The following is a 16,247-nucleotide window of genomic DNA, read 5'->3' as shown; positions in this document are numbered from 1 at the left end:
AAAATAAAATGTTGAGAAAATTTAAAGGCAAGCTCAAAATCAATGCACACTGAATTGAATACTTTTAAGGCTGTTTTAAAAAACTTTCTTGAAATTTCCAGACCTCCTTTTTTTGTTATTTAAGTTTCCTTTATTGAGAAATTTACATTTAACATAATATGATAGGAGGCTTTAACAAACATACAGAGAAGGCAGATAATTTAAAAGGCATATTTGAGAAGGACAAGATTAAAGAGAGAGAGCACCGGAATCACATTAAAGCATATCGTCAGTCCCCTCCCCCCAACCTACCAAAATTGGAAGGTTTAGTGGAAGCAAAGCATTAGATAGTTAATTAGGTATTCTCAGCATAGCAAGATAACAAGTTATATAATAATAATAAGTTAAATAACAGTAATCAATTAATTACAATTACAAACTATGATGACTACCAGACCTCCAGACCTCCTTACAAAATGTCCATACCGCCTTCAAGAGAATAGTGCAATCCCGGACTTCCCGGACCACTAGACACACTATAAAATTTTAAAAATGAGAAACGCATTTTTCGCATATATCTATTAACCGGCAATGATGGTGAAATGCACAAGGATGAAAGCTGACTCATTCGCGTTTGCAAACAAAACCTAAATCAACAAGAGGAAATGATGATAAAAGGTAAATTGCGTTCAAGAAGAGTTCGCATTTTGGCTGCTTTTATAAAGTAACTCCAACATTCCATCAAATCATACCATAAATGCAGCTGCGTTTGTTTATTTCAGCTCTTGCTTGGGTTGTGAGAATTCAGACAATGGAGATGTTGCATGTGTGAGGAATTTGCGATTTGACTACTTACTGGTTTTTACGTAAAAGTTCGCGAGAAAAACGATGGTGCCACTGGTTTTCTTTGAAATCAACTCCCAAGCTCAAAAAAAGCTCTCAAAGTGAGGCCAAAATGGAGGGAATATCCCACGCTATCCTGAGAGTCCCCCTCTACATCAAGACAAACTCTGTAAGCAAAGATACGGAGCAAATACATTGACAGGGCTGCAACTTTATTTGGGGACTCCACAACTGAAAACACGGCAACCCTGCTAATGTATTTGCTGCCTATCTTTATATGGTGAGTTTGTCTTGATGTAGAGGTAGACTCTCAGGATAGCGTGGGATATCCCCTCCATTTTGGCCTTAACTTGAGAGCCTTTTATGAGCTTGAGAGTTAATTTCAGAGAAAACCAGTGGCATCATTGTGTTTTTTGCGAACTTTTACATAAAAACCGGTAAGTAGTCAAATTGCAATTCCTCACACATGCAACATCTCCATTGTGCGTAAAAAATTAGTTAGCTTACTGACAGTAAAGGTATAAATTTGAGATCCTAATGTAACTAGTTGATACATGAATTAGCATGGCAGCTTCACCAAATACCTGGCGATATCTTTTCCATTTTTGGACCAATAAAAGGAAAGCCATGAAAAGTAAGTAAACTAACCTCCGAAATCAACGTCAGCACACATGAAGATATGGACGATATAAAGAATAATTTTCCTGGCACTAACCCTTTTAGGGGCCTGAAAGAAGTTTCTTTATACCGCTTTTTAATAAAATTTGTACTGGAAAAAAAAAAAAAAAACAAATTTTAGTTATCATAAATATTACTACCAATAAATCAGGATGATAAATTGAGAAGTACCCCCATTTAATTGGAGACTTTTTCAGAGGGGCTCGTTGAAGTAAATTGCCTACCTTATTCTATCATGTATTTCATTCCTATATTTTTGTGATCCGTTAAAAAAATCAGACGCAATTGTTGCACACCTCTCTGTGCATCTTATCAAATAAAGAAAATTACTATTATTATTGTATCATTAACTTTTTAAACACTGCAGTGCTGGTGGACCTCATCAGGAACCGTTTTTCATTGGATATAAAAAAGGTTTAAACTGCTGAAAGTACTCAGAATCACAAAAGGCTACGAATATCTAAGAGGGGCCACAATTATTAAGTCTTTAATCACCTTGAAAAATCCTAGCATGTTAGGGAGCATGTTACTTCAAAACCAAACCATTTGGAGGCAAGACAAACCTATGGGGCTGAGCTAATATTAAAAAATCTCGAATATTCGAGTTTGAATGTTTGATTCAGATTCGAACTTGAAAACCTCAAATTTTCGAATTTATTCAAACAAATGGAGGTACGTTTGAAATTTAGCATAGGAATCGAATATTTCGCAGGCTACTCCATGAATGCATGCTAAAGCGATGGTGAGATTGTGACGTCTTTCCGCTGGTTGGGAGCAGTCTAATCATCTAATCGTGGATAATCGCGGGTGAGGGTGATCAGAAATCCGAATCGGAAAAGATGTGGAGCTTCCTTTGTTACTCGTTTTGCCAATGAGGCGCCCACTCAGAAATTTATTTTGGTAATTCTGTATTTTTTCTCTCTACAGCAAATCAGAATTAGTACAAAAACTTTGCCGAATTAAATATCTAATGAATTTATTTATTTCTGATTCTAAAATCTTCAACAATGATAGTAAATACTAGATTTTCTTTCAAAACTTAATAATTTTTCGCGATTCTATCTATGAACTATACTAAAAAGTTGGCACCAAAAAAACACTTTCAGTGCCCAAATTTACATAAAGTGTATTGAACCACAAGATAAAACATAAAGAGAAATGATTTACTATATTAATAAAAACAATATAAAAAATTCTTGCTTTGAGTTGAATGACAAAGATGTGTTTCTGATTAGAAATAGGTAACAATATTCAATTCAAGTCCATATTTGAACTTCTTCTCCTTAATTTGATTTGATTCGATTTGAGGCCGAAAGCCATATTTGCCTAGCCCTACAAACCTATCATTGAAAGTCAAATTAGAAACCTCAATCTGATAAAAAACACAAAATGAGAAGAACAAAAGAGTATGTAAGGAATTAAATTTAAAATAATAATAAATAAGATAAAAAAATAAGGAGATTGATAAATTTATTTTACTTTTCATAATTTTACGAGGGTCTCCCAATAAGCAGGTTTTGCTATTTTTGATTGTAGTTTTTGTTGTAATGTTGATTTTTTTATTCATCATAAGATAAATAAGGTTTTGGGGTGATCGTGGGTTTATGTGGTTTTAATTCAATTTTTAAAACCTACAAGAAGATGAACATTCAGAATGAAATCGGCCATAAATAAAGAAAGGTCATCAAAATTAATGGACAAAGGGAAAATGAGAAGGCTTCTTCTAGCTTCGTCAAGGATGTTTTAGTCACTTCTTTGCCCTTGATAATTGTTTAATTTGAGATCGAGTCTACTGATTACACTTTTTAAATTGTGGAGGCTTACCTATGAAGTATACGGAACATCATATTGCAACAGTTCGCTAAAATAAAACCCACACTACCGAGAAGTTTTGTGAATAACCAGGAGAAAAAGAGGAACATAATGGATAAGTAGATCATTTTATGATTGAATCTGTAACAAAAAAAGAAGAAAAATAAGAATGTTTTGCAAAACGTTTGAAATGAAAAGCAAATCAGTTGATGGACACTTTTTTGAGGAGTGATTTGTAAAGCTGTGCAAACCAACAAAAGGTTCAAACCAGACTACAGACTTAGATTGAGTTTGACTGTAAAATTATGGTTTAGAATTTAAAACTTTTGTGTACATGGTTTGATAAGAATTAGCAATTTACACCTAGATCATGCTTGCAGTTTTTCGTGTTTCTTAGCAGAATATTGTAGTATTGCTCAGATGGAATTGTAAATTTTTCGAGGTACTCTCGGCAGGTTAAATTGAATTCATTACGACACAATGTATTGATGAGCGACTGTAAGACTTTGTATTAATACAGGTAATTGTTTTTATTTACGTATCTATGTAAATAGGTTTGTTTGGGCTTAAAGTTTGATGCTGAGTTAAAGACGCTCAAATATTACTCACTTGTCTATTTCTGTAGGGCTCATTGTTGCTGAGGCATAGCACTCAGTTATTCCATTGATCGCCAGGAAAAGGATGGCCATACAATGAGAGCGGAGGAGTAGTGGGCCGACTCCTTGCGCAAAAGTAGATCCACCATAAAGGAACAAAAGGAGTCGCGAGTACGCCTGGCCAAAACACAGGACAATGACACCAAGACTCATAACACAATGAAGTATTTGTTCAAGCACAGTAGCCGCTTCGATCATAGATTGCTATTGGAGGGAGAAAGATGAGTTAAAAATCAGATGATCAACCGTAAAAAACACTGATACATGTTAAAATCTAAAGTTGGAAAAATGGAGGTATAACCAGTTTGAAAAACTGCATCCCATCCTGAGATATAGTTGATACTCTGGCAATTATGTGATTAATATTGTAAATGCATATTAATACTTCTAGGGGATAGGGTGTTGAATTAAACAAAATCAGATAAAAACTATGGATTAATTATTTGAAAGCTCGTTTTAGGTCCATTTAAAATGTATTTAATGCGCTCTAGACAAGGTCTGAGCAAGAAATAAACGCCATACATCTCCTTATCAAAATCTTATGTGAAAAATGATTCACTCAACAAGAGGGGTGGCAATCAACTTCTGAACGAGATATTGACACATATCTTTAAAACAGATCAAATGGAAGTCAGATTATAACAAATGATATAATTTGCAAGTATGTTCGCCATTTAATCATAGTTGACAGTATACACTTATATTTGGTTTAGGAGTTGATTTAGATTTTATTGCGTGATTCGTGTTATCATGAAATTTCAAAGAGACGATATGTTGCATAGTGCTTTAAATTATACCTTGTCTAGTGGTCTATTTAAAGGTATAGGGTCCGAGATATTTGATTGTGAACATTCACTAATATATCAGATTCTACGAACAACTGCATCAGGATGGCAAGATGTACTTGGATTCCAAAATTTGCAGGCTTCTAGAACAAACTTTCCTGATTTTTCCCTGTCGTTTCAAAGGTCAGGGTTGCCACAGAATTTAGAAAATGAAATTCCCTGACACATTTTGGTGGAATTCCCTGACAATTGTAAATGAGCCGGATGGTTAAGAAGGCATGATTGAAAATAGTTTTCAGGCAAAATTTGTTGTTCGAAACCTCAAACCCATTCTAGAAAGCAAATGAAAGTGATTTAATAAATTTTCCTTGATATTTTCTAGTTTTCCCTGACTTTTTAAAATTCCCTGACATTTCCCGGTTTTCCCTGACTGTGGCAACCCTGAAAGGTGAATGGCGTGAGATGCACTTTGCATGTGATATTGTTCACACTGAATCCTTTTGAAAAAATTTAAAAATTGAAACAAAGTAAAATCTGGAATTTGAGAGCAGAAACTGATCACATGTTAGATTTTGAGACATACGAAACTGATTGTAGAAAGAAAATTTTCAAACTTATAATTGCAGTAAATATTGAGGTCGGCCAACAACATTTCTTGACCTCTCACAGATAAGTAAAATTGTATGACTTTTTCAGCAGACTGATCATTGAAATTGATAGACAAAGCAAGAAACAAAAAGAGCAGGGGGAAAACGGAGCGACCCAATTGGTTGAAATAATAGGTTGTTATGGACTAAGAGGGAAAATTTTGGACTAGCTATCGGGTCCCTCATGGGTTGCCGTTAATTAGTCAACTACTTATTTATTCTGTGCCCTGCAACCACCCGCCCACCAATCGGATCGCTCCTTTGGCCCTTTGTTTTCTTTGTCTATCATGACTTTTCAAGACACTGTCACCCTACTTGTTGCAGGCGAATCATAAAATTAATTTTTCTTCAACTTGAGATGGAAAACTCATGACTTTAAAAGTGGGATCAAAACTCCCATTACCTTATTCTGATCCTTGATAGAAGTATCACGGCTGACCAGTTGAGAAAAGTAAAAGTAAGCTGAGTTTTCTATTGGCCTGAACAAAAACCTTGCCGCCAGAGAGCCTAGGTTATTAACGACATCAAAAACTCCTTGTTCGTTGAATGACAGTATAGAGCAGAGAGTCATTACGTAACGCTCTCCTTCAGTTAAAATTTGCTTCAAGATGCCTTGCTTCATGAAACTCATTGTCAGTCGGGCCAGCTTCCAATCAACTAAAGGCTGAAACCATTTTCAAGTTATTTAATTAAAACATCCATCGTTGAATTAAAGTGTACGTCAATGTGGAGACTTAATTTTTTTAGGCAACACACCCCCAAATTCTTGAAAGCGAATATTTTTTCAGAGAAAATTACCAACACAAAAACACATATGCTACCATCTACAGAGAAAGGGAACTGTTTAATTTGGTGAAAACTCTGGTTTTTAAGTTTGGACGGGAAAATTTTCTCCAGTACACAAAAAATTAGGCAGCAAGCGCAATTAGTTACATGATTGGACAGTTAGTTAGATATGATAGTTTAATGGTTAATTTGGACTGCATTCTGCAATATGGAACTACTATTTCTTGCTTATTTTAGAGACAGCGTATATGCTATTAGTTTCCTTGTGCAGATAGGTGCTTTTGTGGTTAAGTAAGAAACACAGGATGACAAGTTTTCACCTTGTCAATGTTTCTTCTGAGCTATTTCCTTAAAAAATGCTTTTTGCAGAAACAAATTGAATTCAAATGATCTGAATTTGAGAATGTAAGGCAGAAGTTCTGATTTTCGGGGATGATTGTGAGGGAAAAATTGAATATTATGGCCAGAAGAAAAAATTCCAAGGTTCTGCAGCTAAATTCCTTGACTTTTTCCTGATATTTCAGGGTTGGGCACAATTTTCTCGGTTTTGGTTCAAAAAGTTTCTGTTCTTTCAGAAAATACTTTTGACTTGGAGATCAGTTTGATTCGGAGAGATGAACGATTCAATTTTCCCACAAGTGCCACCTGTCATAACCTGCATAAGAGGACTCCCGAGTTACTATCATCATTGGTAATTTCAGAACTCTTCGCTGCCTCAGGAAATTTTTGCGGTGGATGATGAGTCGAAATAGATGCATTGCAACCGGAGTCGACGAAAGATCTAAAATATCCTGATATTAAACTAGTTTCGCCATTACAATTATACAAAAGGAGCTCCTCATGAAAAATGAACTAATTTTTTTTTTTTTGCATAAATGTGTCAACAAATAATACTAACAAAACAAGCAAGATAGCTGCAATTTGACTTTACCTCCGTTCCAAATCCTTCGAAAGATGGGAGAAAATCTTTGATACTTGTGAAAGGGAACTCATCCTCGATACTTTGCCTCCTTGCTAGTTTAGACGCGTCATCTATTGATGCTAATGTCTTTCTCCTCTGTTTTGTGTAGTAGTTAAAATATGAATAAAAGCAGACAACATAAGAGGTGATCGACAGCATCTGAGCTGCTGAGAACGCTATGATTGCACCCTTGGGCGATCTTAAAACTATGCAAGTAAAAGTGACCGTTCTAACACCAACAATCAGTGATTCTAGAACAACCTGCAAAATAAAATTAAAAAAATTCAACACTGGTAACATTGAGCACTTTATTTTCACGTGACTTGCAATCACCCCCAAGTGGTATTCATTGGAGGAAAAATTGCAATATCCTTCCAATTTACAATTTGTTGAAAAAAGTGGTGAGAAAATTTAATGCTCCATCAACGCCTGTCTTATCTTCTGCTATGATCATTGCAGATAATTTCTGCAACCTACACAAAAACAATGAGCAACTTGCAAGCAATCGAGAAATCGCCATTTTATCCTGATAAAAATGCTTGAAGTGCCCTAAGAGAGTTTGAGCAATACAGAACTGCAAAAAGATTCCAATGGGTAAGCAATTTCATTGCAACTGCTTCCTGAGGATTAACAACCTCCAGTAAAAGTTCAGAATATTCGACCTCCCTTCCCATTCTTAACACTTTTGTGATGGAATTCTCTATCCTCTGACACGTAAAAAATGGCTTCAAATCCCCTCTCCCTCCTAAAGTGTAACATAGTTTATGAAGGGCTCTCTGGCATTATAAAGTTTCCTTTTATCTTTTCGAGAAGTAATCATTATGGTAAGGAAGAATGTTGAATATCATCATATCTGTGAGCAAATATTCTGTTACACGAAGCGTGGTTTTAAAAATTGATAGCTTACTGGTAACGGCTTAAGAAATATACTTACTCGTAAACGGACAAACAGAAATGCTTGAGAAACGAGGTAAAGAGGTTCTACAGTCATTTCCAGAATGCAGCTTAAGGCCATTGCCCACACTCCGATGTAATAATGCTCCGTGATCGATGGATCCGGAGGTGTTAGATAGTGCAACCAGATGTAACCGAAGACCACACTCAGGACACTGCATATTGGAACCCTAAAATATAGACAATGGCTTTTGAAAACTTAATAATTACTGTGGACATAGTTGCAAAGAGGCTGATACTGTCTGCAGATTCAGCCTTCTCCAACAAGGGAATTGCTCTTTTATATCATTTCTAAATCTACGGTAAAAAAAAAAAATATTAAGTAAACTAATGTGACAAGAGTTGAGAGTAATTTTAAGTTGCTATTACAATTAAAACAGTCGAAAATTCGCCCATTTTATTTATTTCTTGAATTAATAAATGGCGGATATATTTCAAAATCTGTGATTGTCAATGAGTAATGAGGCTCTAGTTCACAGGAACAAATTTTTTTTAAAAGATCAATTATTTGGAAGTTGAATAAAAAAATCGGAATTTGACTTTATGATGGGACACATTTTCTGATATCCCAAAGAATGAGTTGTGAATAGGTAATACATTTTGGCACCAATGGAAGATGAGAAATCACATTTTGAATAAAAAAATGTTTGGCCCTAACAAGATTGACTGAAACTTTAGAAAGCTCTTCTTCCTAACTGCTACACTTGAGTTACAGACTTTGAACAGTCATAACTCCGTTAGGGTAGGCGAATTTTGAAAAATTATACATTTCAATGAATTAATTTGATTCTTTTTAAAAAAAATAAATAAAATCAATTTGATTTGAATTCCACAGCTAAAAATCAATTTACCTTCAAATTGACTAGAGGTAACGATTTTCAGGATCGAATAATGATGGAAAATGCCAACGTGGCACCATTACTATTACCACTTTTAAAAGTCGACAAAAAATGTTTGATTTTGATCCTTTGCCAATTTTAGTCATTCATCAGTTCAAGAAAGCAATTCTGATTTTAAAGTAACCCCAAAAAATCAATGCAATTTCGTCAATTATTTGAGCCAAGAATTGATGTTTCAAAGTAATCAATTTAGAACTGCCAATCTTCAACTTCATATCGGTTTAGCATTTTCAGGGTCATTCCATGCCAACTGGTGCCACTTTAAAAAAGTGACTCCCTCAGAATTTGATGAAATTTAGCTTACTCAGTGTACATGCACAGTTCAGTAAAAATCCAAAATTTTAAGTTGATTCAATCACCCGTTGAGCTTCCATGAGACACTGAAAGTTTGCAAAAGTTGGCCTCTTTTGAGGGATGTCACCACTTTAGTGATGTATAACTCCGGAACGGTTCATCCCAAATCGACCATTCTGGTGTTGTTGGTAAGCCCTGAGAAAGAGATTTTCAGATATGTATAACAAAATTGGGCTTAACTCAAAATTTTTTCCTGGCGCAAATTTTGAGAACCAAAACAATATGACTCAAAATCGGACCTTTTTTTTCTTTGAAAATTTCATGAGATGTTGATGACCCCTTTGACTATGCGTATGCAAAATTTCAGAGTGGTGTTCAGCAGAGTCAAAAGTAAGAGAAGATGCGAAGATTCGGCGATGCGAAAGGTGCTGCAGCTTATGCAGTCACCAGCCCCAAGTTCCTGGAGTCGTCCCCGAACTCGGGCTGAGACAGGGGATCGTTCAATTCAAATCTTTTGCACCTACCTGTGTCTTGGCCCAAGTTCCGGGAATATTATGTATATTATATATTGACAGCATAAGTCTGCAATCACATATCTCGTTTGCGGTGTCTGCAAATCTTCGCCTCTAAGTTATTTTTTTAAAGGAGAGCAAGTTGACATCACTTGAAGTCTTTGCAGAATTTTTTTCGCATAGAGAAGACAAATCACGACAGTTTTAAAGAAATGCCGTTGAGTAGTTTTCCGCTTAAAAAATAAAGTATGACAGAAACTCTGTGATGTTGCAAACCGAGCTATGTGATTGACGACTTACACCAGCGATATACAACACTTGGAATCTTTAGTTTAAAAAAATAGAGCTGACAGGAAAGGAGGGCAGAGATAGAGGACCTGGCAAATAAAATGATTCAGTAGATAGGTACTCTAGGCAGCTTAGGTTCTCAATTTGGTACCTGAAGTATGTCATCTCCCTGAATTGCACGGATGAGGTGTAAGAGATTTCAGATAAAACTGCTTACGTTAACCAGAGTAGATTGATGACTTGCGGCCAATGATGATCCAGAGTTTTGGTCAAGCATGCTCGACGGAAAGCTTCACGACTGAGGAAGAGTAAAGTTGATTCCAGCAGAAGAAGTCTGACATTCATGACACCAATAACATCCTGGCTAACATGACGTAGCACGAATGCATTCAGGAAGAATGTCACCGCACGGAAGAGAATCTAGAAGAGAGAGCATGTGCATACATCAGAAAAATCATAGAGAGACTCGTAAAATAAAGATATTAAGTATAAATGTAATGAGAGAGATACGTAGGAGAAGCTTAGAAAATGCCTTTAAAGTCCATGAGAAGTTCTTTATTCCTGAAATGAGCATTCCTGATTACTGCGCAAAGCTAGGGAAATTCTCCAACAAAGACATAACCATTCTCTTCCAATCTTAGGAGCTTTTCTGACAAATTGATCAAATTTTTTAATGAACATTTCCAACCAATTCACATATCGTCACCTTCCAGGCAAAGTATCACAAGCGCCATGCGACGTTTAAAAATTTCCGCCGCCATTTTATTTTTTTACAGAGAAATTGTTCAACGAAGCTGTCCGAAAATTTCACTGAATTTTCTTTGTGCTGCCGATTAAATTTAGTGAAATTTCCAAACAGATTCAACCAACAATTTCTCAGTAAAAAAATAAAATGGCGGCGGAAATTTTTAAACGTCGCATGGCGCTTGTGATACTTTGCCTGGAAGGTGACGATATGGTTGGAGCAGAAATAAAAGCATGCTCTTAGAGGGAGATGAAAGAGAAGAATTTCTAAAAGTGATCTACTACAGAGGTCTCTAGCATTAATATCATAAAACTATTTTTTGATACTGGTCCTTAAGCGTACACCATTTTACAGATATTGTTTTTAAAGCCTCACTCATTAAAGCAATCAGTTTACCAATGCACTACATTTTGCAAGGAGGAACTACCTACTATTCCTGTTCATCTTGATAGCACCATTCTGCATCAGGAACTGATGAAACATTTATTCTTTTGAAAATGAGCCACTTAAGTACCTATTTATGGTCATTAAGGCAAAAAAAAAAGGCTAATTGGTTGAAACCTTTACAGCAAATTTTAGTTAGAGGTTTGGTAGTACTTTTCCACCCGAACCTCCCGTCTGCCATTTTATTTCGTATTTGGTAGCTTGTGAATCACAAATTTGAGCATAATTTTGGTACCGTCTTGCAAGGTGGTTCAAAAAAGGTTGTATCTATCAAAAACCGGCAGGTCTGATTGGCCAATTCTGTTGGCAACGGTGTCAAATTGTGGATCTTCAGGGGCACCATTTCGGAGGTGGCAAGCAGGGCATTTACTAGGCACTGCATTAAGACAGCGGGCCGGGGAAAATCTTCCAGGACTAAGAGAGAAGAAGAAAAGCTGTCAGAGGGAGTTTCGGCTTGCTTCTCTTTTGTTTTACAGGCTAGTTTTACAGTCAATCATTAACTATCTGAACAACCAAATCAATTATTTCACTCATGAGCGCAACCATATCGCTGCCGGCAATACTTCACTTAAAGGTGCATAGGTAAATTAAAAGGAGGAGAAAACAGAGGAAAAACTAATCACTTCTTGCCTGGCCCTGCAAAAACGTGAAACAGTACCCCTGTGAATCAGGGCTGATAAAAAGTTAAATTAATGAGCCCACAAATCAGACTTCCACAAATTTCAGGTCGGGAGTATCGGATTAACGAGCCTCAACGTAAGTGGCTTGCTATCAATATTTGTAGGAAATCATTATTGCTTCATTTTAGAAAACCACCTTACCTGAAGAATAATATTGAATGATGCATCCTCGAGGCTACTCTTCAAGAAGTTCCTCTTGCGACTCATTTCAAGACAACCTCAAGATCCTTTGGTTTTTGGTTATAAACATTAGCACTATTGTCATGGAAGGCGGCAACGTATGGGGACGTGTAGTTTTTTCAAGAATCAGAAAGATTCCATTAGGGGAGGATAAGATTAGATATGACTATGTACCGAGAATGCTCTAAAAAATAAGCATCCGTGTGCCAATAATCACCCAAATTAAAGACGTAATCACCCCATGGTCACAATCCACAATCACACACTGACAGAGTTGCGAAATTTCATGAAAGATACTAAAATGATTTTTCACGACAATATTTCATGAAATTATTTTTACTTTTTGAAACTTTGTATTTATATGTTACATCCAGAGGCTTGAGAAGCAGCTAAAAGTAGTGAAGCACTTCACTTCGTCTAGTAACTTGAAGTACTTGAACCAGATGGAGATAAACTGTTACTATACTTTGGAGGTTACTTTCTACTTTCAGGCTACTTTCCGAGCATTATACGCAATATTGCCAGGGCCATTTACTGTCTCTCTCGCACATGGCGACCCAGCGGCGGCGTGTCGGCCTCCCGTACGGAGATTTTCTTTCTCTCTCGCACTCTTTAGCGGGGCCCCAGGCTGTTTTTTGTCTCTCTCGCACACTTGTTGGTCCTACCAGGCGATTTTCTATCTCTCTCGCACACATTAGCGGGCTCCTTGGCTGCTTTCTGTCTCTCTCGCACAATAGCGGGCTCCTAGCTGTTTTCTGCCCCTCTCGCACACATAAGCGGGCTCCCTGGATGTTTTCTGTCTCTCTCGCACTCTTAAGCTGGATGCCTGCTATTGACTGTCTCTCTCGCACACATTAGCGGGCTCCCTGGCTGTTTCTGTCTCTCTCACACACATTCGCGGGCTCCCTGCCTGTTTTCCATCTCTCTCGCACACATATTTGTCCTGCCAGGCCATTTTCTATCTCTCTCGCACACTTTCGCGGGCTGCTTGGCGATTTTCCTTCTCTCTCGCACTTATACGCGAGACGCTTGGCTATTTTCTATCTCTCTCGCACACCCAAGCGAGTAAGGGTGCAACCGCTCTCAGAGGGTCGCGGGGGAACGCCATGCGGCTTTGCCGGAAAAACAACGCAACTGCCGCTTGGCGAATTTCTTTCTCTCTCGCACTTATACGCGAGACGCTTGGCTATTTTCTATCTCTCTCGCACACTTAGGCGAGTTGCCTGGCTGTTTTCTGTCTCTCTCGCACACCCAAGCGAGTAAGGGTGCAACCGCTCTCAGAGGGTCGCGGGGGAACGCCATGCGGCTTTGCCGGAAAAACAACGCAACTGCCGCTTGGCGATTTTCTTTCTCTCTCGCACTTATACGCGAGACGCTTGGCTATTTTCTATCTCTCTCGCACACTTAGGCGAGTTGCCTGGCTGTTTTCTGTCTCTCTCGCACACCCAAGCGAGTAAGGGTGCAACCGCTCTCAGAGGGTCGCGGGGGAACGCCATGCGGCTTTGCCGGAAAAACAACGCAAGTCCCGCTTGGCGATTTTCTTTCTCTCTCGCACTTATACGCGAGACGCTTGGCTATTTTCTATCTCTCTCGCACACTTAGGCGAGTTGCCTGGCTGTTTTCTGTCTCTCTCGCACACCCAGGCGAGTGAGGGTAGGGTGCAACCGCTCTCAGAGGGTCGCGGGGGAACGCCATGCGCCTGCTTTGCCGGAAAAACAACGCAAGTCCCGCCTGGCGATTTTCTTTCTCTCTCGCACTTATACGCGAGACGCTTGGCTATTTTCTTTCTCTCTCGCACACTTAGGCGAGCTGCCTGGCTGTTTTCTGTCTCTCTCGCACACCCAGGCGAGTGAGGGTAGGGTGCAACCACTCTCAGAGGGTCGCGGGGGAACGCCATGCGATTTTCTTTCTCTCTCGCACTTATAAGCGAGACGCTTGGCTATTTTCTATCTCTCTCGCACACTTAGGCGAGCTGCCTGGCTGTTTTCTGTCTCTCTCGCACACCCAGGCGAGTGAGGTAGGGTGCAACCACTTTCAGAGGGTCGCGGGGGAACGCCATGCGCCTGCTTTGCCGGAAAAACAACGCAACTGCCGCTTGGCGAATTTCTTTCTCTCTCGCACTTATACGCGAGACGCTTGGCTTTTTTCTATCTCTCTTGCACACTTGGGCGAGTTGCCTGGCTGTTTTCTGTCTCTCTCGCACACCCAAGCGAGTAAGGGTGCAACCGCTCTCAGAGGGTCGCGGGGGAACGCCATGCGGCTTTGCCGGAAAAACAACGCAACTGCCGCTTGGCGATTTTCTTTCTCTCTCGCACTTATACGCGAGACGCTTGGCTATTTTCTATCTCTCTCGCACACTTAGGCGAGCTGCCTGGCTGTTTTCTGTCTCTCTCGCACACCCAGGCGAGTGAGGGTAGGGTGCAACCGCTCTCAGAGGGTCGCGGGGGAACGCCATGCGGCTTTGCGAAAAAAACGCAACCCGCTGCGATTTTCTTTCTCTCTCGCACTTATACGCGAGACGCTTGGCTATTTTCTATCTCTCTCGCACACTTAGGCGAGCTGCCTGGCTGTTTTCTGTCTCTCTCGCACACCCAGGCGAGTGAAGGGTGCAACCGCTCTCAGAGGGTCGCGGGGGAACGCCATGCGGCTTTGCCGGAAAAACAACGCAACTGCCGCTTGGCGATTTTCTTTCTCTCTCGCACTTATACGCGAGACGCTTGGCTATTTTCTATCTCTCTCGCACACTTAGGCGAGCTGCCTGGCTGTTTTCTGTCTCTCTCGCACACCCAGGCGAGTGAGGGTAGGTGCAACCGCTCTCAGAGGGTCGCGGGGGAACGCCATGCGGCTTTGCCGGAAAAACAACGCAAGTCCCGCTTGGCGATTTTCTTTCTCTCTCGCACTTATACGCGAGACGCTTGGCTATTTTCTATCTCTCTCGCACACTTAGGCGAGCTGCCTGGCTGTTTTCTGTCTCTCTCGCACACCCAGGCGAGTGAGGGTAGGGTGCAACCACTCTCAGAGGGTCGCGGGGGAACGCCATGCGCCTGCTTTGCCGGAAAAACAACGCAACTGCCGCTTGGCGATTTTCTTTCTCTCTCGCACTTATACGCGAGACGCTTGGCTTTTTTCTATCTCTCTCGCACACTTAGGCGAGTTGCCTGGCTGTTTTCTGTCTCTCTCGCACACCCAAGCGAGTAAGGGTGCAACCGCTCTCAGAGGGTCGCGGGGGAACGCCATGCGGCTTTGCCGGAAAAACAACGCAACTGCCGCTTGGCGATTTTCTTTCTCTCTCGCACTTATACGCGAGACGCTTGGCTATTTTCTATCTCTCTCGCACACTTAGGCGAGCTGCCTGGCTGTTTTCTGTCTCTCTCGCACACCCAAGCGAGTAAAGGTGCAACCGCTCTCAGAGGGTCGCGGGGGAACGCCATGCGAGTTTTCTTTCTCTCTCGCACTTATACGCGAGACGCTTGGCTATTTTCTATCTCTCTCGCACACTTAGGCGAGCTGCCTGGCTGTTTTCTGTCTCTCTCGCACACCCAGGCGAGTGAGGGTAGGGTGCAACCACTCTCAGAGGGTCGCGGGGGAACGCCATGCGCCTGCTTTGCCGGAAAAACAACGCAACTGCCGCTTGGCGATTTTCTTTCTCTCTCGCACTTATACGCGAGACGCTTGGCTATTTTCTATCTCTCTCGCACACTTAGGCGAGTTGCCTGGCTGTTTTCTGTCTCTCTCGCACACCCAGGCGAGTGAGGGTAGGGTGCAACCGCTCTCAGAGGGTCGCGGGGGAACGCCATGCGGCTTTGCCGGAAAAACAACGCAACTGCCGCTTGGCGATTTTCTTTCTCTCTCGCACTTATACGCGAGACGCTTGGCTATTTTCTATCTCTCTCGCACACTTAGGCGAGCTGCCTGGCTGTTTTCTGTCTCTCTCGCACACCCAGGCGAGTGAGGTAGGGTGCAACCGCTCTCAGAGGGTCGCGGGGGAACGCCATGCGAGTTTTCTTTCTCTCTCGCACTTATACGCGAGACGCTTGGCTATTTTCTATCTCTCTCGCACACTTAGGCGAGCTGCCTGGCTGTTTTCTGTCTCTCTCGCACACC

The 16,247-nt window shown here is 40.3% G+C and overlaps 1 protein-coding gene across 7 annotated transcripts in view; it reads right to left on the bottom strand.

Moving 5' to 3' along the window:
- Positions 1-12,618, bottom strand: part of LOC109037062 (man(5)GlcNAc(2)-PP-dolichol translocation protein RFT1) — a 35,945-nt gene extending 23,327 nt beyond the window's left edge. For 5 of the 7 annotated variants that reach the window (XR_011899969.1, XR_011899965.1, XR_011899966.1 and 2 more), the window contains exons 1-8: positions 12,105-12,617; positions 10,312-10,514; positions 8,082-8,271; positions 7,118-7,408; positions 5,804-6,064; positions 3,922-4,172; positions 3,325-3,453; positions 1,471-1,591 (exon numbers count right to left, since the gene is read on the bottom strand). Coding sequence is in view for 1 of the 7 variants with exons in the window: in XM_019051556.2 (XP_018907101.2) it covers positions 1,471-1,591; positions 3,325-3,453; positions 3,922-4,172; positions 5,804-6,064; positions 7,118-7,408; positions 8,082-8,271; positions 10,312-10,514; positions 12,105-12,170 (1,512 nt within the window). In the remaining 6 variants the exon portion in view is untranslated. Of the gene's footprint in view, positions 1-409; positions 627-1,470; positions 1,592-3,324; positions 3,454-3,921; positions 4,173-5,803; positions 6,065-7,117; positions 7,409-8,081; positions 8,272-10,311; positions 10,515-12,104 lie in introns of all 7 variants that reach the window. The other 2 variants (XR_011899970.1, XR_011899971.1) reach the window with 2 other exon arrangements.
- Positions 12,619-16,247: the final 3,629 nt, after the last annotated feature.

Source organism: Bemisia tabaci, chromosome 5 (genome assembly GCF_918797505.1).
Source record: "Bemisia tabaci chromosome 5, PGI_BMITA_v3".
In the NCBI taxonomy this organism is placed as follows: domain Eukaryota; kingdom Metazoa; phylum Arthropoda; class Insecta; order Hemiptera; family Aleyrodidae; genus Bemisia; species Bemisia tabaci.
The sequence above is the reverse complement of the archived record's forward strand: the minus strand, read 5'-3'. Positions and strand labels throughout refer to the sequence as shown.